Raw genomic sequence first — 22,926 nt, 5'->3', positions numbered from 1 at the left:
TATGTTTATAATTTTAGTTGTTCTTTAATTATTAAATTTTGAATTTTTGTTTTTAATATAATTATGTTGTAGATCTGAAATGCTATTAACATATATTATGAATACCTGTTATAATGAAGTTATATTGCTTGAATTTATATATTTTTAAAAATTTTATAAATTTTTTAGGGTTTGAATATTTGTTTTTAATATAGTTATGTTGTAGATTTGAAACAATGGCCGGGTGGATCGACGTTCATACACAATTCAACGGCGGAGAACCTCAGAGGTTGAAGATTCGGTGCCTTGGTGTAACGTTAAGAGGTCTCAAGGATGAACTGACTGAATTCAACCAAGGAGTCAACCTCAAAGACACAAGGAGGGTGGAACACATTCGGTATAAACGTCCAACGCTCTACGAGGGGAGAGTATCATTCACTTGGGTGGAATTAACGAACGACGAAAACGTGACGAGCATGTTTTGGGAGCACAACATGTTCCAGTGGATCGATATGCGGGTGACGTTGCTGAGATCAACTGAAGATATCATCAAAAGTTTTATTCCGCCAGAAGATCGTCATTAGGTACCGAATGAATGTTCCTTCCAGCTACAAAAATTGTCTTCCTTTGAATGGGGTAATTCAAACTTGCCAAACGGCATGACTCCAATGTTCGACCGACATTCCCATTGTTCCTGTCAAAAGATTAAGTTCTTGTTAGGCCGGTTTAAATGAATGTATTGAAGTGTCAATGAATGGACCTCATTCTTTTGACACTTGAATACCGTCATTTAAACAAAACCTAACAAGAATTTAATCTTTTCAATGGAACTATGAGAATGTCGGTCGAACATTGGAGTCATGTTGCTTGACAAGTTTGAATTTACCCCATTCAAAGGAAACACAATTGTTGTAGTTGGAAGGTACAAACGTCCAATTGCAACAATTGTCTTCCTTTGAATGGGGTGATTCAAACTTGTTAAACGGCAGGAATCCAGCATTCGATAAGCATCTTGAATACTAGTATTGAAGTGTCAAGGAATGCACCTCATTCTTTTGACACTTGAATACCATCATTCAAGATGTTGATCGGATGTTGGAGTCCTGCTGTTTAGCAAGTTTGAATTTGCCCCATTCAAGGGTAAGATAATTGTTGCAGTTGGAAGGTACATTCTGGAATGTAATGTGATAACATATACAGTTGAATATGCGTAATACATTTTGTTTTGAATGGAACAATAATTATCTTATTTATTCACTTTTCGAATTTATTTATTCATTATGCAATTTTAATTAGTTCAATTCACGTTAGATTTAATTAATTTTTATTCGAATACGCAATTATTCGAAACGTGACTTTAATCGAAATTATTTCAGATGCGATTTTAATTGAAATTATTCAAAACTCAAATTTATTCAAAGTACCAATATGTCAACCAAAATGTACCATAAAAAAACATAAAAAAAGATCCAAAACAATTAGCTATTACAACTCATTACATTCAATCATCTTCCTCATCACACAAGTCAATTGGGTTTTCCTCGACAGTCCCTAGGGCACCTGCTTTTGGCTGAGGACCAAAATAGCATGTCCTCCCGCTCCTCCTCAACCTCGAATGATTATACACCAGCACCTTCGAATCCTTCTTTTTGACGGATCCATCACATGTGATTTCGTACCATGTCATCGGTGATTTTTCTTTCTTCTTGTCGTCACCCTCCTTCTTCTTGTTCAACTCAACGTTTCCCTAATTCTGAGACATATCTACATAAACAAATCGGCGATCAAAACCTAGTCGTAAGAATTCTACAATAATTCATCAAAACCTAAACTAATCCTAAAAATTATACCGTAACTAATCGTAACAATTCTATCACAAATTCATAACAACAAAATTTCATAACAAACCTAAACTAATCGCAACGATTATACAACAATTCATCTAATCCTAAAAATTCTACCATAATTTCATAACAATTTTACAATTATAACAATCTAAACAATTCTAACCTAAACCTAACAATTCAAACAACCTAAACTATCATAACATCATAAAATCAATAAACCTCTACAATCCCAATTTAACCAAAAAAAACTAACAAATCAATCACAAAATAGCAATGCAATAGGATTCAAAAAACTTACTTGATTTTGTGCTTGAAATTGGCTTGGAATGGTTTATGCTTTGTGAAATTCGCACCTATGGAAGCAAAATACGTAACAATAACAATGAAGTTTTGGAAACTCCTATGTTGTTCTGTTTATATATCACGAACACAACGGTAGTTAACTGCCGCTGGAAAGCCAGCGGTTGTTAACTGTCGGCGCATAGCCTGACGGCAGTTAACTGCCGCTGGGGGTAAAAGCGTCATTTACTTGTGTCAATAGGAAGTATTCATTGTCAAAAAAGAAATTTTCTTTTCCCAGATGATGATCAAAACCCAATATTATGATTGGTAAGGCCACTTTTGTAACTTGACACATGTACATGGTGCATGTAACACAAGTAGCATTTTTCATGCAAAGCAAAGTGGCAAAGTGGACAGTTGCGTGCATTGACAAGTTGCAAGATGCATGAGATACCAGTGACATGTTGCACACTTGGTGTTTTGCATAGAAGACAAGTGGCTTGTTGCATATATGGAGCTATGGTTTACCTCTCCTATAAATAGAAAGTTCATTTGCACAATTTCATTCATCCGATCAAGTAGTAACACAACAACAACAATTAGAGCTTGTTGAGAGTAAGAGAAAATATATTGTAATGTTTCTCCTAGTGTTGAGAGTGAGAGAAAATATAGAGGAAATATATGTTTTCTATCTTGTACGCAAATAAATAAGACTTCAATTTATTTATTTATTTTTCGTACTGCTCTTTTTGTGCAAAAAGGAGTTCCTGAGCAAGTCATAATTTGTTGATGATGATTCATTTTGAACCTAACGCAAGACACTTCAGCGTTCAATCAATTTGATTGTAACTAAATCATTTTGAACCTATCTGTCAGGTAGAGAAATTAACTTAGAGCAAAATTAAAAATAAGGATTGTGCATAATTCAAGCTTTCCAATCTTGCAAAAGGTATCTTTAACTTATCTTGCAATATCTATGTAAATTAATTGTAACATAGATCAGTTTCAGTGTAGTATTTGATTCTTTTCTAACTCAATTCAATATGATGATATAACGATGAATAATTTATACATTGCAGATTTGGAACCTGCGGAAAAACGGCATCTTGGGGAAACAACAAACATGAACCAATCTCTGATTCAATTTTTCCACCATTTAGGGACGATGTGTATTTTTCAAGCTCCAATGATTTTGTTTCAGATGAAGAAAATACCACCAGCAATGGTTTTATGCTCCTTTCTTCCATCAAAACGTTGTTATTACAAAAGACATTTCCATTGCAAAACGGTATGATCCTTTCTTTCATCTATATGTTGTAAGGGTTGTATGCTCGTATGAAGAAAAAGAACAAAGTTGAGAAACTCATAGTGTATCATTGATTTCCCTTTTCTAATGTTGGATTTTTATAATTTCACTTTATATTTGTTGTTTAATCTGTTTACCTTGGCTACGTTGAGTTGATAGGGTGCTGATTGAGTTGAGGTAGCTTGGTACAGCTCTGGGGTTGGTTACCTCTCTGGGCCTCCATACAAAGGAAATACATCATGGCCACCTCCAGCACCTGCACCACCACTTTATCCATCTCGGCCACCACCAAATCCACGGTCTCCTTGCTGAGATGACCCTCCTCAACCCCAACAACAGTATGGAAGGCCTACTGGGTATCAAGAAAGAGGAAGGGGAAGCCCTCCTCAACCCCCATCATTAGATATTCAAGTGGTCTACCATACTGTTGTTGGGGTTGAGGAGGGCCTTCTCAGCAAGGAGACTGTGGATATGGTAGTGGCCGAGGTGGATACGGTGGTGGTACAGATGTTAGCGGTGGCCATGATGTAGTTTCTTCATACGGCGGCCCAGAGAGGTAACCAACACCAGAGCTGTACCAAGCTACCTCAACTCAATCAGCACCCTATCAAGATTTGGTGTCTCCTCCACCTGCTCCCCAATCTGAGGCAAGTTCATTTCCCAGCCACAAGAGGTGTCTGAAGTTGAACAGGATCTGGGACAAATGACATTTCATTCTGGAGACTCATTCCCCTCCTCCACAAAGTAAATCATCGCCGACGTTTCCCTTTCGCTCCGGAAAGGGGAGCTATGGCAAGATATGTGTTGTTATGGCAAACCATTTTTTTCCCGAGTTACCTTAAAAGGAAGGACCTTCATCAGTATGATGTAAGTTCCACTTTGAATGATTTGTATAATTACTCTTTATCCTTTTAATTATACTTACTGCTCTTGGTCGCGTAGGTAACCGTTACTCCAGAAGCGACTTCTAGAGGTGTGAATTGTGCAAGTATGGAGCAGTTTGTGAGTAGTAAGTTGTATCATGATTCATACTTGGGAAAGAGACTTCCCTATTATGATGGCTATAAGTGGCTTATACTACAAGCCCGCTTCCTTTTATTTTAAGGACTTTAGAGTCACCCTACAAACTGATGGGGAATATCATTAAAGCCTCTAAACCTTACCCTTTTAAGCAAAAAATTGTAAAACAAATTTTCCCCAAATTTAGAGAAAGGAAGAGGGCTTTTGCACCATTTTTTTCTTGGTAATTTGTGAGTTTGTGCATCTGTATGTATCAGTGTAAGACATATTTATTTAACTGTACTGCTCTTTTATTTTAAGAGCTACTTTGTATGCCAGGTAAAATGCCTCAGACGATACCGTTGCAAAAGGCATTTCCATTGGAGAAAAGTATGATCCTGTTCTTGGATATGTTATAAATATCAACTATGCTCATGAGGGAAAATGCCTATCTGAATTTAATATCGTTGTTACTCATTCATTGTTCTCTACATTTAATAAAAATATTGTTTCTTGTGGTATGGAAAATCATATACCTAATGGTGTTACCATAGATTTCCAGATTATTGTACTTTATATTACATTTCTCAACTATTTGTGGATCTACATGATATCACTGAGTTTTATTCAGTGGGAGATTATCAATAGTGTCTAAATTCTATTTATTATGACATTACATATAAGAAACACGACGTTTATGTTCCCGCTCTTCGGTTTTTTATTTCTCTAATATTCTTTCCATTTTAAGGTTACTTTGAAAGATACAGGAGGTTTGTGTAGATGATTATATGATATCATTCTTTTATTCTCCCTAACTTGTTCTTCCAAAATTATATCTTAAATTTGATCAAGGGATTCACACAGTGTATGCAAGTACATACACCGACTTTTCAATTTTCCAGTGTTGCAACAGGTTGAGATGGAAATGGTGAGGAACAATGCTCATTGAGTTATTACAAGGTAACAGGAATTAATTCCGTCAACTAGTATTAAGAATAATCAATTTTATAAGAAACTATGATTTTGATTTTGACAAGAAAGAAACCATTATAGAAATTGGAAAATAACCAAAAACTAGCTGGCATGAAAATTCAATTTGGTTGTTTCACTTTCTTTGGTTAGAAATATTATCATAATGTGACACTTCAACGCCAAACAAACTGAGCAGCAGCAGTCTTTTTTACTCTTTCTCCTTAAGTGAACAAATACTTATCACAAACTACAAAAACTGTTAAAAAGGGCAAGAGAGGGAGACCTAGAAAGCCCAAGAGTCCCAAAGCACTTTCTGGCACCAAATCAAAACACAAAATCTCTACAGATCTTACTGAGACTGACTCTCATACTGTGAATACAAGATCCAAACATGATGTTATCAAAAGCAATCCCAAATATGGTGATTAGAGGATTAGGAAATTTTGATACTCATCTATTTTGCATAACAGATGCTATATCTAATTAGATTTCTTTAGGGGCATGTGCAGCTCTATGCTTTCATAGCAGGCTACACTTTTTGTTGTTATAGGATAGCCTTTGGCTTCCTTTCTCTCTTTTGTAAACAGGTTCATGCTTTAATCCTGGTTTGCATTTTATTTTCATTGCTTTGACCCAAAACAAAACAAAAAAACGCCAAACAAACTGTCATTCTTTATTAAGAGGGCTTTCAATCATTTTAGAAACAAAATTTTGATCAGATGTAACCAAGCAATTGGATTCAATTAGTCAATGATCTTCACCATGATGAACTCCGGATTATTAGAGTTCTTTCTCTTAAGAACCTGAGGGTTAAAAGAAAATTGATTGGAAATTATTTGAATCCTTTTTGGAAATTAAATAAAACTAGCTGTTTTACTATAAAATAAAAAACATAAGAACACTAGAATAATGATCAAACTATTTTATGTTTCAACTGGTCAATTACTCTAAATTTTATGTTTCAAGTGGTCAATTACTCTAAAATGGATAAGTTAATTATATGATGCACCACACACATTTTTTTCCATCTTCTCCCTTCCATGTTTTACGCGAAGGCTTGTATTCTTTTTGCCAAATCAAGCGAAGAAGAGTGTCAAAGACACGGACACATTCAAAATGTTTCAGCCGATGGAGTTACATGCCATTGTGAAGTCATGACCTTTTGACTTTATAGGACAAATTCATCCACCTTCTACTAAAGATGGTATTATTGGATCTTGTTGATTGTTTCACACATGTAAATACACATTTTTAATCTTTATTATCTTTAATTATCTATTATTAAAAATTATAAATAAAAAACTTATATTCTGAAAATATCCATCGACATAAGAGAGTCTAGTGAAACTCATTCGTAACATTTTCACTCATTAATTTTCAACCAAGTTTAATTGTTAAAATTGTTTTTGCAACTAAACCGGAACCTTTTTGTTCAATTAAGTGACAAATACAATTTGACAGTAAAAGCAAGCTTCAAGTTTGACGCTTGATATTACCGATTTAATTTATTACTTGCAACGATTTCGTGCGTTTGTGAAAATAAGATTTAAACAATTCCCAATTTGAAAAATTTCTCTCATTAGATGCAATATTAACGATGCCTATTAAGAAAAGAAATTGGTGCCTCTTACAAAATGGAGGCTTCTATTGTCGCGCCTACCGCACACCCTCGAGTTTGGCTTCTGTTGTCGCTCCTATAATGAAACAGGTCGAGACTTGAGAGGAAGGTAGGGTATTATTTTTCCAAATTTGCCATTGAAAAAAGGATATTAATTTATTCAGTAAAAATAGTTTATTAAATTAACGTTTTTTTAGTCAAAAAAATATCTTTTGATTAGATTATTTATTACTTAAAAAGGTAAAATTATTCAAAATTATTTTTTAAAGAATTGATTAATACAAACTATTATTATTTTATTATTGTTGTAGACGTGCATGTCTATTATATTTCTCTCTCTCTCTCTCTCATTTTTTTTCTTTCATCTTTACCTTTTAATTATGACTTCAAAAAATATGGCAATGGTTTTAATTATTTTAAAAACTCGATTATTTGATAATAGCAAAAACTCATAGTACTATTCTAAAAATATATTCACTTTACATATTATACTAGCAAAAAAAATATATTGTTGGTCAAAAGTATTTGGACACATTCACTAACTTGAGAAAAGTTAGAAAGAAAAAAGAATAAAATAATATATATTCTAAAAATAATTTTTTTTTTAAAAAATGTATTTTTGTGTTTGTTCAAATCATGCAATTAAGCGTTTGTGATTATGCAAAACTTCATCTACAGTCAACTCTCTCATTTTCTCTTTAGAGACAATGCCTATGATTTTTTTTCCAGTTGAGAAGAAGAAGTGGTGCATGGTGATGAACTCCTCTCTTCTTCAGAAGAAGAATTCAATCACTTAACAGACTATAGACATGCACTTCAGTGCTTCCACTATGCTACATTTGCTTCTCTCTCCTTATTACTTTCTCTATGTTTTCTCAAATGCTTTTTCTTCTCCCTCTACTTTTTCAGTTTCTGCTTTAGCCCAATGATGCCAAAATTCTTTATTATCATTTGTCTCAACTCAATCAATTTTCAAAATATTATTTGACCAATGAATGTGTTTCAAGTGTCATTCATTTGTACAACCAACCGTTTCCATTGAAGTTAGTACTATTTCACAAAGACCTTCTTGGCATCACAATTTCTTAGCTTATTTTATTCACAATCCTCAGTTTATATAAAATTATAATTTATTACAATAATTGTTTTCCATTTGTGCTTATCACAATTCATTGTTGTATATAAATAAGTAGTACCTCGTAAACCATCGAAAAAGTTTTTCAGTTGAGTAATTGAGTGGTGAGTGACAATGACGGTTGAAAACAAAAACATTGTGAGCTCTTCTTCATCAACTCCTACAGAATTGCCTCTAAGTTTTCCTCCTTTCAACAATCTGGCTTCAATGGAGTTTGATCCTTCTGAGATCATTGAACGCTTAAAGTCCATACCAATGATCAGAACTCGTCCTGGCCAAGAAGACAACTTTATTGGGAATCAGGTTGATGATAAGAGTACTTCGGAGGAAGAAAAAGGTTGTTTTTCTTTAATTTGATTTTAGTAATCTGTGTGTGTGAAAAAATGAGTTCTTTTGCTTAACAGTAGCATAACATAAGTAGGAAAAAATAAATATGTTGGTACCTTACAGAATTAATAGGTTATGTTTGATCTATGAATGTTATTGTGCTATCTCTTAACCGAACATTGGATATTTTGCTGAATAGAATTGATTGATACATCATATGTCAAGTCTTTAGTTTAGGTGATGAATTTCATTGTCTTGCTGAGTGTTGATTTCATATGCCATGAAGATTTGTTGTAAATTTGGATGGTAGAGAAAGGAGGAAAAGGGAGGTGAAAATTTGAATCTTGTCATTGTTGTGAAATTTTCTAAACTGATGGGGATTATCATCGATTACACCTCTAAACGTAATCCTTTTTAAAAAAAGAGCTGCAAAAACAAATTTTCCCCTAATTAAGAGAATTTTTTTTTATGATTTCATTCACACATATTTTCCCCTAATTGCAAAAACAACTTATTTCTCAGCTTTAGCACCATTAATTTTTGTTGCTTGTTGGTAGTTTGCGAGCTTGTGCATCTGTATCAGTGTATGTCATGCAAAATGGAGTTATTTTGATAGAAAAAACTTGCTTATGATGTTCCATTTTGAACCTAACAGAAGGTGATACAATCTTCAATCCCATTGATCTTGATGGTTATTCTCCATCAGCTAAAAAATGTCCTAAATGCAATTTTGACATCGAAGTTTCCGCACTGCTTGACTGTTCAGAAGATCAGACATACGTCTCATATACTATGGTATGATATCCTGCATTTTATAATTTATGTTCAGAAAAACTTGTTGATAAAGTATTTTTTTCGTTTTTATAAAATGATGTCCTTGCTTACCTGCTAATGAAATTGAACATAAAATTTCTGTATCAGCTTGATGTAGTGCACTTGTCCTGATCTTAATAAAAAGATGAGCATGAAGCAACCATTTTAATAAAAAACTAAGGAATAAAATGAAATAAGACATTGAAATTTGATATCTGAATGACTGCTTCACTGTTCATATATCAGATTTGTCCTGTGTGCCATGAAAATTTAGGGGAGGAGGCAATCAGAAATATGCAGAGTTCAAGCTTCCCAGCCGTGCCAAAGGTATCTGTTGCTTATCTTGTGATGTATGTGCTTTAATTGTAACATAGCTCATTTTCGCATAGTATTTAATTCTTATCTAAATCAATTCATTATGGTGATATTACAATGTATGCTTTCTACATAGGGCATTTGGAAGCCGTGGGAAAACTCCAATGTTGATTGGGAATTGCATGACAAGAGAGATACCATCACTAATGCAGATGTTCCATCTCAGGACAATGCATATGTTCCAAGCTTTGATGATTTTTTCTCAGATGAAGATACCATCAGTAATGCTTCAGACGTTCCTGTTGAAAAAGGCATTTCCAACGGAAAAAGGTATGATGTTGTTCTTGGATATGTTATAAATATCAACTATACTCACGATAGAAAATTTCTATCTGAATTTAACAGAGAAGACGATTATATATTCCCGCTCTTCGCATTTTTATTTCTCTAATATTCTTTCTGTTGTAAGGTTTTTTTCGAAGATACAGGAGGTGTGAGTAGATGATAATATAATATCATTCTGATGTTCTCTCTAATTAGTTCTTCCGAAATTATATCTTAAATTTGATTAAAGGAGCCTCATAATGTATGCCGATACATAAATGTACTACACCCACTTAAATAGCTTGTATTTATTGACTTGAGATGCAATTCAGATGGTTTCTCTAAATCTAGCTTTGCAGTAACCTACAATTATTATACTTACTATATTGACAGTTTAAAGGATAATGTAGCGAGAGGTTTACTCAGTAACTTATCATTATTGTCTTTCTAAATATGAAAACTGTTATTGCAAACCTTGAGTTTTGTAGAGTTGTGTGACACCCCCTTTTATCGCCAGAATTACTTGACTTTGTTCAATATCTTCCTTTGATATATGGTTCACAATCACATTCTCTCGAGAAGTAAATCTATATTTTTCGTCTCTGAATATATTTTGAAGTGGTACCATGTATGTAGTACATTCCAAACATTTATGTATTAAATATTTGTTGATTGTAGTTTAAGTTCTTTATACACATTATTAAGGTATGCCTTAGTTTTTGTCAAAATTTTACTGATGGTTTTCTATTTGCAGCTTTGAGAAAGATGCACCTGATACCAGCGATGAACATGTTCAAGAGAGAAGTGACAGGGCTGCATTTGCACAGGAGCTTCTCATTTCAGCATTATTCTTAGATTAATGAAATTTGATATATAGTCGTAGCGAGGAACAACTTAGTTATATCTTCAGATAGCCTTGATGCTTGTAACATCAAGCATCGAGTTTTATTATGGTGCATGAATTATTAATATAGGATAACAACATATCTTTAGCATATTGGATAGCTAGAAAATTGGATGGTTGGCTTTGTGGCAATGTGGTTACTGAATAATTTAGTGACATTTCTTTATTATCTTATCACCATGTTGTGATATACATATTTTCATGGGAATATTTCAAAATTTGAATTGGAAATCGAATCAGAGAGACTTCGTAGTCATGATTCGATAACCAACCTATTTGATGATTTGACTGGAGCCAAACCAGCTATCTTAACAAGGATCGAAAACACAACTTGAGGTCTTCTAGGTCGAACGTAGCTTGCCATGTTTGGTTTTGATTTTTTCTAAATGTTGTAACAGGGTTGAAATGCAACAATGCTCATTAAGAGATTACAAGGTCATGGACAAGTTAACAGTTTATTCCGTCTCTATTAGCATGATTTTATAAGAAACGGTGGTTTTGTTATATAGAAACGGGAAAATAACCAAAAATATTTCAACTTTGTTGGTTCACTTTCTTTGGCAAGAAACATTATCAAAATGGCACACTTTTTGTTACTACTCTGTCCACAACTTATTCAGCCATGAAATAAAAGTGGGGCTAAAAATTGAATTGGCAAACCTGATGTTTTCATTTATTGCAAGATACGAAAATTAGTACTAATACATTACTATAACCTCAAACAAACCATCGTTTTTTATTTTATGGTGTCGAAAACTAATTTTGATTAAAAAGGATTTCAATCATTTTAGAAACAAAACTAATTTTGATTGTCATAAGGTGACAATGCCGATATTGTTAGACCATACACTTTCACCCGAATACGAACATAGAACCTCATAGTTGTGTGTAAGTTTTAAGTGGTGTTTTTCACTTCATCTACATAGACCGGGCACTAAGTGATTTGAATCCATTTTAGGAACAAGACTAGTTTTACTTCGAAAACACAAAACACTCAAATAATGATCAAGAAAAGGGAAGATAGTGTAAAATAGTTTTACACTTATGTCCAATAATACATGAGTATTAGGTTGTTATTTTAAAAAGTGATTATGTTTACTGTTTACATTAGATGACGGTGTAAAACTATATCTTGTGTTGCATCTTCATTAAAAAATATTTGACAGAAGTCTTCATTAAATTAACAATTCTTGGTGCATGTGTATGAAATGTGGATCACGGAGAACAACGTTTGGCCAGTGTGCATGCCTCCACGCACGAGCCGGATTAGGGTCAGAAACCGGTGCGAAAGCCAAAAAAAAAAGGTACCACCTTAATAGCCGTATTAAGTAAACGCACTTTCCCTTTTCAAAGAAGAAAGTAAACACTCTTTTATGAGCAGCTATAATAAAACCATGATCAAAACTGCTGAAATCTAGCAACTTAGATCCTCCACATCCACTATTAAAAAAAAACTAATCAAACTTGATTTTCATTATATTAACCGCTTCTCTTGGTTTCTTTACTGCTCTCTCTCTTTCTCCATTTTGTTAACCAAGATAGAAAACTTCATTTGTCAAAAAGAGATGGAAGAGACAAAGCATATCTGAAAGACCAGGACCAAAAGAGGCCAAAAGTAATCCATCTCATGATTGCAAGAATACACAGGCACAAGCAAGTGACCACAAATTAGAGTGACATTCAACTATATCTAATGAAGGGTAAAACTGTAACAGTTGATCCCTCAACACAATCTCATCATTGATGCAATTTAAGGAACTCAACAATAAGAGAACAAACAAGTATAAGCAGGTAACAACAACAACTTACAAAACATCCCGATGGAAAAATAGTATCCAATTCGACTAAAGACAATCCGAAAGTTAAATTTAACCCTATAAAATTACCGCAGACAAGTTGTATGAAGGGCAAAAGTCAATTAATTGATTGCATCAAAAATAAATAAATAAAAAGAAACTCCATTTGAAGAGTGATGATGCAGCAACTGGATAGTAATCTTCATTCACTCAATGATAGCTCCGATAACACCAGCTCCAACGGTCTTCCCTCCTTCTCTAATAGCAAACCTCATTCCTTGTTCAATAGCCACAGGGACAATGAGTTCAACCACCATCTTAACACGATCACCGGGCATCACCATCTTCGACTCCTCATCCTTGTCATTCATGATAGATGTAACTTTTCCGGTAACATCTGTAGTTCTCATGTAAAACTGAGGCCTATAACCAGCAAAGAAAGGTGAATGTCTTCCACCTTCTTCCTTCTTCAAAACATACACAATACATTCAAACTTAGAGTGAGGAGTAATAGTTCCAGGCTTAGCCAAAACCATCCCTCTTTGAATATCAATCTTCTGAACACCTCTCAGCAACAAACCCACATTATCACCAGCCATAGCATCGTCCAAAATCTTCTGAAACATTTCCACTCCCGTCACTGTAGTGCTCCTCGTTTCCCTCAAACCAACAAGGTCAACTACATCACCAACCTTAACAAGCCCCCTTTCAATTCTTCCGGTGGCAACTGTTCCACGACCAGTGATTGAAAACACATCCTCAATAGCTAGCAAAAAGGGGAGTTCCGTTTGTCTTTGAGGGATTGGTATATAGTTGTCAACTTCATCCATAAGTTTATAAATCTTATCCACCCACTCATTATCACCACGTTTAATAGTAGGGTTCGCCACTAACGCTTCCAACGCCAATAGCGCTGAACCAGAAACAATCGGAATGTCATCTCCAGGAAACTCGTAAGACGATAGAAGCTCCCGAACTTCAAGCTCAACAAGTTCAAGAAGCTCCTCATCATCCACTTGGTCCTGCTTGTTCAAGAAAACAACCACACTCGGAACACCAACCTAAGATACCAAGCAATCAAAAAACATACATTTCAACAGTTAAAACCAACCATTGAAAAACAATAATCATCAAAATTTATATACAAACTAGACATCTATCAATAAATCTTCCAGAAATTAAACAATAGTGTAACATTGCATTAAATCTTCACTAGTTATAATCCTAACTAAAATTGTTAGTATTAATAGTCTAATAATAATATAATAAATAAGTAGATTGAGATAAGATAATTACCTGCTTGGCGAGAAGGATGTGTTCTTTGGTTTGAGGCATAGGACCATCGGCACCGGAGACAACAAGAATAGCGCCGTCCATCTGAGCAGCACCGGTAATCATATTCTTGACATAATCAGCGTGACCGGGACAATCAACATGAGCATAATGACGAGTTTCAGTCTCATATTCAACAGTAGCAGTATTAATTGTAATACCACGAGCACGTTCTTCAGGAGCAGCGTCAATTTCATCGTATTTTTTAGGGGCGCTGTTACCTAGAGAAGCGAGAGCCATAGTAAGAGCAGCGGTTAAAGTGGTTTTGCCATGGTCGACATGGCCGATGGTTCCAATGTTGAGATGAGGCTTTTTGCGCTCGAATTTGCCACGGGCGGCACGGACGGTGAAAGGGGAGGAGCGAGTGGGGGTGGGTTTGGAGGAAGGGGTGAGGTGGAGGATTGTGGAGGGGTTGAGGAAGGAGGAGGAGAGGTGAGTTAGGGTTAGTTTGGGACGATGAGTGGTGGAGGGGTTGGAAATGGAAGCGGAAGAGGAAGTGGTGAAGGTGTGAGTGTGTGGTGGGTAGGGTGATGAGAGTTTGAGTTTGGTGGAAGAAGAAGAAGAAATTGAAATTGCCATAGTTGAATTGAGAGTGAAGAGAAGAGGATTTGTTTTGTTATCCTCTCTTTTGGTTTTGGAATGAATAGAAGTAGAGATGAGGGAGGAATTTGTATTGTGTGGATGAAGAAGAAATGAGAACCTCTTCTTATCGAAATGAAAATTGTTATCCTCTCACTTTTGGAGTGACGCGCCGCGGTGCACCCAGTAGTAGTAGTAGTAGTATGCTTATTCATAATCATAATTAATTCATTCTTTTTTGTTTATTATTGCTGTTTTTTTTTTTTTTTTTTTTTAGGTTTTGTGTTTTTTTTTTTAAGTAACATAATGTGGGTTAGTGGTTAAAGCTTACACATTTTAAACGTTATGCAATATCCCTAAAGTATTTATTATCTGACTGTATTTATCATTGTTATAAGATCTTTCTAGGCTTTATACTTTTAAAGTATTTATTAATTTTAAAATTAATTTATTTGAATTTTGTCTATATCGTGTAAAGATACAAAATTAATTTTGTTATTTGATTATAATGTTTTTTTTAAGGAGATTTGATTGTAATGATATTATGTGTTTTCCTAATACATTTCTTAAGTTAATTTGTTTGCATGAGTCGTAACTCGTTGGTTTTGATATTATATTGAGCATCATTATAGTAAATGATCCATTTTACTTTTAGATAAGTTAAAATTGATTCTAGAAGTTTAGAATTGACTAGGTTATGTTTGGTTGTTTTTCAATAGTACTGTTTTTCCTTAAGAATTGATTTTACTTCAAGCTTTTAATTTTAACGCTAAAACTTTTTTTTAAGGAACACTCAAACTTATTATTCAAATCAATTTTAAATAAATGTGTCCAAACATAAACTACTTTACTTCAACTCATTTTTAAGCAAAATCAATTTTACATAATCTAATTCACTCAAAAACAATTTTTGTCAACATAAAACCATACATACACTTAATGTTTAAACTCATACCGTCAAGTTACATCTTTGAAAACAACAATTATTTCTGTCGCATATTGTTACGTAGCTTATGTATACAAAAGATATTATTGTGGGGATATAATTCGGTTAAATTTAAAATAAGCATCTGTATTTTTAAAAAAAATTTAGGAGCTATTTCCAAACTTTGTTTTTTACCTATTTTTGGTTTGAGCAATGATATTTGAACAATTATTTCTTGTGACAATCTTTTAGACAACTAAATTATACAAAGAAATTTAGGTATTGGCACAAAAATTAAAGCAATAGAGAGAGAAAGTAAAAAGATAATATGAGTATGAGAGAGAAAGTTATCACAAAAGTTGTCAAAAAGTGGTTATTCAAATATCATTTCTCTTTTGGTTTAAGTACATATGTCGTCAACGTAAGAAAATTTTACACTTACATTCAATTCAATGAAAAATCATCATCTTCATATGTTATACAATTAATTTTAAAGAGAGAAAAAAAAAAAAACATGTGCACTACGTGTAAAAGTAGTTTTACATCGACGTCTAATAAGAATGGAGGATTTAATTGTTATTTTTAAAACATGATTATAAACCAGCATACATGACAATACAATGTATTATTGGCTCCATTTTAAAATACCCTTTTTTGTAAGCTGATGTTAATAAATAATGAATTTTCTAGCGTTTTTTTTAAAATCTGTTTTTGTTTTAATGGGAAAATCCAATGACAATCCCATTTTTTTTAATGTTAAATGCAAAATATATTAAAAACCAAACCAATTAAGCATAAGAAGTGCCTAACGGAAAAACTGTGTATAACGTAAAAATAACAAACACGGTAAAGACTGAAACCACAATTATAAAATGGTGTAACATATACAAAGAGACGGCATAGACCACCAATAATAAAAATAAAAAATGAAGCTCGATTTAGGTGTCTTTAACCACCACCAAGAATGAAGTTTAATATTATCGAAAAATTAATCCTTAAAAGACACGTTGTTGTTGAAAATTCTCGAGTTCTTCTCATTCCAAACGACCCAATGACAATCCAAATTAAAATTTACTCTTCTTTACTTTGTTTTGACAACCACATATTTTACTCCTTTTTGCTCAAATTATTTGGGGTGTTCCCTTAAATAAACATTTTAAGATTAGAGAAGCTCCACGGAGACTTGATTGTGACATGTATTCAACTAATGTCTCCACAGTAAGGAGACTTGTTGGAAGTCAAATCCACCACAAAAAGAACTCAATTCTTGCTCTAGTTACTTAGCTTCAAATAATGTTACATCTCTTGACCAAAAAAATCAAAATGTTACATCTAGACCTTACTTAGCTTCAAATAAATGAAGACCTTACTTATTATCTAGACCGAATTAATTAAGAATTCAATGATGAATCGAATTGGAACACAATTCCCGCATATCCAGGGCTTAACGAGGTACATGTTATTTTGCGAAGGTAATTCTGAAGCCACAATCACCACACACACACACGAACTGAATGAATGTTCCACCCCCTTTTTTCTTACAAGAAACTCATTAAATGGCCACACCCTTCACATAAACTCATCAACAAGGAACAAACTTTGATCCTTTTATTTAGTATAATCCTATAATTTATATTTTTATTCAAAACAATCGTGTGTTATATAGTCCTATAATAACATGGTTATCAAAAACAAAGAGTCCCAAATCTTTAATTACTAATTTCAAAAAATAATAATAGTCTATAAACTTGATCTTAATATGCACATTTTAAATATTTCGCTCAAACTACGTTTTAACTACAACTAATTTTACTTGTTCAAAAAAAAAATATATAATTAATTTTATAAAATTAAAATAATTGAAAATTATGTTCACAAAGTACAAACTTCCACCAAATTAAGTCTATGATGCCAAAATTATGAGAATACTTTGACATGATAATAAATTAAAATAATCCGCAAAGAGAACCGGGTCAAATAGTTGATCTCAAAGCCCTCAACTCCACCAACTGTGAACTCCTAGCTGGGAAGAGCTCCATGTAAACTTAATATGTACAAGTATACACTTCCTATAGTTTAATAACTTGTACCAAACTATGTACAGATTTTTTCGGAAATGAAATTGATATGATCTGGTCTTTACAATTACCTATCATTTCACTCCACGCTTCATTCATAAATACACCAACAGCATCCAAGCTCGAGAGTACACTAAGCCTTCACTCAGCCAAAATCTTCCTGCAAAGATGATCCAAAGTTATGACTTGGCTACATTTCCTCCTAACATCATTTGAAGAACATTTTAATAAAAACAAATCCGTCTCTTAAGCAATCACAAACCCAAAATATGAAGAGTACACAATTTGATCCAAGCAACATACATTAAAGATTTCAACTTCACAATTTCACAACTTCTAAGTGTCCTAATAACCACAACCCCCAAAAAATGGGTATTTAGATAAGGAAAGGGAAAGCTCACCCTACATTTCACCATCAGGCATCTGCAGGTTGCACATATTTAGAACCTGTAAGGAAATTTCTGGAGAAAATTCATTCAAAAAATCCGAGACAGCTAATTTGTGCTTCCTCTTCAGTTCGTCTAACTCATCTCGTTGCATAACCAACAAAGTTTCCAGCTTTGTTGCTATTTTATTGATGTCTTCTGTTTCAGAATCTTTCAAACTTGCAGATATTTCTTCTTGAGAGGACATTCCACCGGTTGCTTCAGAACAGTCTGATGTAATACTTTTTTCGTTGAAAGGGGAATCAGCAGTCCCATCACATTCCTTCCCCACGCTATTTGCAAAGAGGCTGCCTTCCTCAGCAATCACATCCCCTTCATAAGACAAGTTTGAAGCAGCGTGCAGACATGGAGAGTTTCCACCAACCCCCTTGGGTGAGTCTGACCAGTATTTACGACCTGAAGGTAATATTTCCAAAGCAAGACTGCCAGGAGATTCATTTCCCATAGGAGAAGCCTCGGGCATAGTTTCAAGGGTATGACCTGACTCTTGACAAGAACTATTGTCAAGAGTTTCACTGGGATTCCAATTAGGAATGTGGTATCGAATTTCGGAGTCAATCGTCATAGCAATAGTCGAAACATCTTGATCAGTAAGCTCCAACTCCTCAACCATTTCACTGGCAACAGATATTGAAGTGTCTGCTTCAATATCGAAAGGGAAGTGGATATTTCGAATATGGCCTGCAAGCAACTGAACATCAGAACCATGAAAAAGCAAATAGATGCTCTCTTTCTTTGAAAAGAAAAAAAAAAAAAAACTAAGAATACCTGAGGAATCTGCAATTCTCAGTTTTAAAAATATTGTATTAACATCTCTTCTCTGGCCTTCCACTGTGAATTCCCTACCTGTCTCAGCAGAATTATCGTTGGCACTTTTTCCAATGGATTGATTATCGAAGTTATTTCCTGCATTTGATACATTGGATGGTAAACAAAAGTAGATCGATCATTTGGAGCTTTATAAGTTAAGTATATTTGCCTGAATGCTGGGTTCTAGATCTCGAAGATCGACCGACGCTGTCACCATCCCAATCTGACTGAAGGAAGGGATCCATCAAGAGAGCCTTTGCAGGCAACCGTTCCGATACATGAGCAGTACACTTCTCTATAAATGCTTTAACTTCAGGATCATTTACTTTTGCCAATGATGCTGGCTTTATTCCCTATCAGAAAAAGAAAAAAGTTATATAATCATGACAATGATAGAAGACGATAGGGACCTATGTGTATGTAGTTCTAGAAATTGTTTTCATTTTCGTTTCTATTTTCACTAATAACTACATAACCACAATGATAGAAGACAATGAGGATATATTTGGTTCTAGACATTGTTTTCATTTTCGTTTCTGTTTTCATTCATTACTACTACCTAAATGACTTCTTTTTTCACTTTCTTTCCTATTTACAAATATTTGAACAAAAAATGGCAAAACAAAAGCAATAAAAGTTAAAATAATATATTGGATAATTGTTGCCTAAAACGTAAAATGAAAAACAAAACCTTGTTTAGAAAAACTATAACAGACCTAGAAACACCATGAAAGGCCATTGAACAAGGATTTCTAAACAGTTATTTGATCACAGCACAGCATATCAGTAAAACAGTAAAGCAAAACATATTTTTCAAAGTTTTGCATTTAAAATTTTCCATAAGGACATCTTTTCAGTAAGATTTACAATCTAAAAGGTCATAATCAAGCCTTTTCACAAGTCCCCTTAAAAACACTAATCATATCTCAAGCAATTTCATACATAAGGAACACTGAGACTTAAGATGATTCTTATAAAGAAGATAGAACCTAATTAGAGTTCATGTGCACCAAGTAGAGAAGAAGAAAAAATTCCAATTCAGACATTATAGGATTTTTATTTTGTTATTTTAAGTTTGTCCTGCAAATTCACCAATTTTTTCTTGACAAAACAACCCAATTAGAAGAAATTCCTGTAATATTTAACATCTGCCCGGGTTCGTGAAGTCTCCAATACTGTTATTGATAACTCAATATCTGACTAGCTGACTCGTAAAACAAGCAATAGGTCAAAAGTGATTTTATCAAGTTGATGCTTAAATTGATTCAAATGACTTTCAGTAACAAGCAATAGTTCAAAATGATTCAAATAAAGTAAATGTCACAATGTTACATCTTACATACGGTTGTACATCAGAAATGATTTTATCAAGTTGATGCTTAAATTGATGTACTATCCAAATTCCAAAGGGTTCCAGGAAACCTCAGTCTTTGGAAATTTACATGACTTTCATATTGAATGCTATATACATTTCAATTGAGATTGGAGTTAATAATTCTAAAACAAGTGCTCTATCACACCACAAGTAATATGTCACAACATTTTGAAATCAATGCACTTACAGATATCACTTTCTTGTATATTTGTGCAGCATTGGTACATTCAACATACGGGTACTCAACAGTTACCAACTCTAGCAAGCACATGCCAAAAGCATATATGTCAACAAGCTCGTTGTACTCCTCTTCGTAAAGTTCTGGGGCCATAAACTCCGGTGTACCTGGGATCGTGAGCGAATTACATATATTTTCAGTAACAATATTTTCACAGTAGTACACGTAAGAAAACAATAACATATGTAATGATTTCACAGAAAACTGTTACCTATAACACTGTGAGCTGAAGTGGCCTGTTGAAGAATAGCTGCCAATCCTAAATCACCAATTTTCACCTCCCCTTGATTCCCATTGACAAAAATATTGTCACACTTAAGGTCTCGATGAATAACCGGTGGATTATGACTATGAAGATATGAAAGGCCCTCCAAAATTTGCCTAGACCATTTCTTCAACGCTCTCAAATCAACATGCTTATGTTTCTTCCGGTATCTAAATTAAGAAAGCTAAACTTAGAACTCAAAAGCTTACAAATAAAACAGATACATGAACATAACAACGAGCCAAAAGACACTCACTGGCGCAAAGTTCCGGATGTGAAAATTTCAGTAATGAAATTAATATTCTCATTTTTGGTATCAACCCATGAATTATAAAATTTAATAATATTCTTGTGCTTCAAAGTCTTGAGCAAATGAACTTCAGAATAAAGACGCTCCAAATCTTCAGAATTTCGCAATAAATCAGACACCTTAACCTGATTCCAAGCCACTTCAATTCCTTCTAACTCATCAAAAGCTCTATATCTACATTTCCAAATTACTATCAAGGAATAACAAATCATCCACAAAAATGTTTCATTTCATCCCAAAAACAAATCTATTCATATTAACACTTATCAATTGAGCATAAAAAATGAAAAATTCACAAAAAAAAAAAAAAAAAAAAAGGATACACTTTTTTGAAAGCCCCCTTCCCTAAAATTTCCTTGTACTGTAAAATAGAGCAAACAGAATCAGAAACACAAGATATGGTTAGTTTTGGATCAGATCAATAGAAACATTTCTTCAATTTGACAATAGATAACAAAAAAAAAGGAAATGAAAATTGAAAAAGAGAATGCATTAACAAATTGAGGATCGGAATGGAAGAGAAGAGACTGACCCGACCATAACGAGCGGTGGGATCAATTTCGACGAATTCGGTATCGGGATCATCGTCTTGCTCGGAGGAATCCGGTGGCATTGGTGAGAACCCTAGCTGAACGGAAGTGGTTGTGATGGATTGGGTCAAATATTTTACGTTGCTATACCTGAAATAACGCTTCCGTTTCTCGTCGCTTTCTTCTTTTGCTTCAAACTAAGGAAGGTACAGTGTTGGTGACACGAGACGCAACTACACTCACGTCACGTGTTTATTGTTTGAAAATTAATGTTTCTCGAATTAAAGTACGGAAAAACATAAGATAAAACAAATCAACACTCGTAGTAAAAAAAATTATGGTTTCGAAGATTTTTTATTTATTTATTTGATGTTTGGTTGTTATTTTGATATTTTAAACACTTTATTGTTTATGAGTTTAGTTAAGTTGGTAATGAAAAATTACTATAATTCATTAGTAAACACATTTAGATTGATCTTATGGTGTTGGTTTGAACCTTAGTATATTTATTATTAAATGTTATATCATTTTTCGATCTCAATTTAGATTGAATCCATTAAATAAAATAGGTTTAATTAATCTTCAACGTGTATAGGTAGGTAAATGAAAGATTGATAAAATGAAGAAGTAAATCGAACTCTCTATCACTTACGTCTATGTTTTTCATAAATGGAAACTTCATAAAGTATTTTTTTTTTTCGAATATTGTTTTACTAATATTGATATTCAGTTAAAAATAGTATTAAGAGGCCTGATACTTAGGCTAGCTGGCTTGGATTGGGTTTTAATTTTCCCCGAATTGTGTATCATGTTCAATTTTGTAGGTTTGGACTTTGTACTTTTTCATTTTTTTGAAGAATGGACTTTGTACTTCTCTTCTAAGTTTCAAATTCCGTACTCAATTTAATACTACATTACATCATAGAGATAGTTTTTGATAGAGAATTAGAGATTAAAAAAATTGTAAGAAATAAAAGAAGTTTACATAAAGCTTTTTTAAGGGCTGACCTACCATTAAAGCTTTTTTTTTAAGGTAGTCAATGTATTTGCAAATATCTAGATCTTTCATTAACGATTGTCTATAAAATTCAGTTCAATTCGCGATGTCGATATTGTTGGTTGGAAACTTTTACCTAAGTTTGAATTTGGATCTCGCAATTGTGTGTATGAGTTTCCATTTTGTGTACAAACCAATAAAAAAAAGTTAGTGTGAAGGAAAATAAACACATGGAGGCGCAGCAAATATTTGTCAAAGAAGACAAGAAAAAATGAGTTTTGATGATGTTCGTGCTTCAAGCGATTATATTGTATGTCATGAGATATTATCTTGTTGACTACTAAAAAATATCTGACATCAAAATTTTATGTACAAGTATTTTGCTATTCTACAATAACCTAACCATCACCTGAGAGTGTAGTAG

At 33.6% G+C, this 22,926-nt stretch overlaps 3 protein-coding genes and 1 non-coding gene across 4 annotated transcripts; 2 read left to right on the top strand and 2 right to left on the bottom strand.

Annotated features, from left to right (window-relative positions):
• The first annotated feature begins 3,610 nt into the window (after positions 1–3,610).
• On the top strand, positions 3,611–5,117 carry LOC11412642 (uncharacterized). Its single transcript, XR_005645194.1, has 2 exons — positions 3,611–4,281; positions 4,357–5,117. It is a non-coding gene; the product is annotated as an uncharacterized protein (transcript).
• Positions 5,118–7,632: 2,515 nt separating this feature from the next.
• Positions 7,633–10,992, top strand: LOC120579719 (uncharacterized). The gene is made up of 5 exons (XM_039832416.1): positions 7,633–8,475; positions 9,121–9,260; positions 9,525–9,605; positions 9,730–9,923; positions 10,672–10,992. Exons 1-5 carry the CDS (start codon positions 8,253–8,255, stop codon positions 10,775–10,777), a joined length of 744 nt encoding a protein of 247 aa, XP_039688350.1. The 5' UTR covers positions 7,633–8,252; the 3' UTR covers positions 10,778–10,992.
• A 1,503-nt stretch (positions 10,993–12,495) lies between these two features.
• LOC11412641 (elongation factor Tu, chloroplastic) lies at positions 12,496–14,667 on the bottom strand. Its single transcript, XM_003601112.4, has 2 exons — positions 13,914–14,667; positions 12,496–13,678 (listed from the first exon to the last, which is right to left on the bottom strand). Exons 1-2 carry the CDS (start codon positions 14,526–14,528, stop codon positions 12,824–12,826), a joined length of 1,470 nt encoding a protein of 489 aa, XP_003601160.1. The 5' UTR covers positions 14,529–14,667; the 3' UTR covers positions 12,496–12,823.
• Positions 14,668–17,324: 2,657 nt separating this feature from the next.
• Positions 17,325–21,752, bottom strand: LOC11419063 (probable serine/threonine-protein kinase WNK3). Its single transcript, XM_003601111.4, has 9 exons — positions 21,508–21,752; positions 21,299–21,336; positions 20,922–21,149; positions 20,612–20,835; positions 20,350–20,507; positions 18,957–19,140; positions 18,746–18,883; positions 17,933–18,658; positions 17,325–17,691 (listed from the first exon to the last, which is right to left on the bottom strand). Exons 1-8 carry the CDS (start codon positions 21,586–21,588, stop codon positions 17,934–17,936), a joined length of 1,776 nt encoding a protein of 591 aa, XP_003601159.1. The 5' UTR covers positions 21,589–21,752; the 3' UTR covers positions 17,325–17,691; position 17,933.
• Between the last annotated feature and the right edge of the window lie 1,174 nt (positions 21,753–22,926).

The sequence above is a fragment of the Medicago truncatula genome, chromosome 3 (genome assembly GCF_003473485.1).
Source record: "Medicago truncatula cultivar Jemalong A17 chromosome 3, MtrunA17r5.0-ANR, whole genome shotgun sequence".
Classification (NCBI taxonomy): domain Eukaryota; kingdom Viridiplantae; phylum Streptophyta; class Magnoliopsida; order Fabales; family Fabaceae; genus Medicago; species Medicago truncatula.
The sequence above is the reverse complement of the archived record's forward strand: the minus strand, read 5'-3'. Positions and strand labels throughout refer to the sequence as shown.

Coding starts and splice junctions, on each gene's coding strand:
- LOC11419063 (XM_003601111.4), bottom strand. CDS start 21,588: ATGCCACCGGATTCCTCCGAGCAAGACGATGATCCCGATACCGAATTC. Junction 20,836..20,921: donor ACATCCGGAACTTTGCGCCA/GTGAGTGTCTTT, acceptor TTCTTAATTTAG/ATACCGGAAGAAACATAAGC. Junction 18,884..18,956: donor ATCTAGAACCCAGCATTCAG/GCAAATATACTT, acceptor TATCAAATGCAG/GAAATAACTTCGATAATCAA.
- LOC120579719 (XM_039832416.1), top strand. CDS start 8,253: ATGACGGTTGAAAACAAAAACATTGTGAGCTCTTCTTCATCAACTCCT. Junction 8,476..9,120: donor TACTTCGGAGGAAGAAAAAG/GTTGTTTTTCTT, acceptor TGAACCTAACAG/AAGGTGATACAATCTTCAAT. Junction 9,606..9,729: donor GCTTCCCAGCCGTGCCAAAG/GTATCTGTTGCT, acceptor CTTTCTACATAG/GGCATTTGGAAGCCGTGGGA.
- LOC11412641 (XM_003601112.4), bottom strand. CDS start 14,528: ATGGCAATTTCAATTTCTTCTTCTTCTTCCACCAAACTCAAACTCTCA. Junction 13,679..13,913: donor ACATCCTTCTCGCCAAGCAG/GTAATTATCTTA, acceptor TTGGTATCTTAG/GTTGGTGTTCCGAGTGTGGT.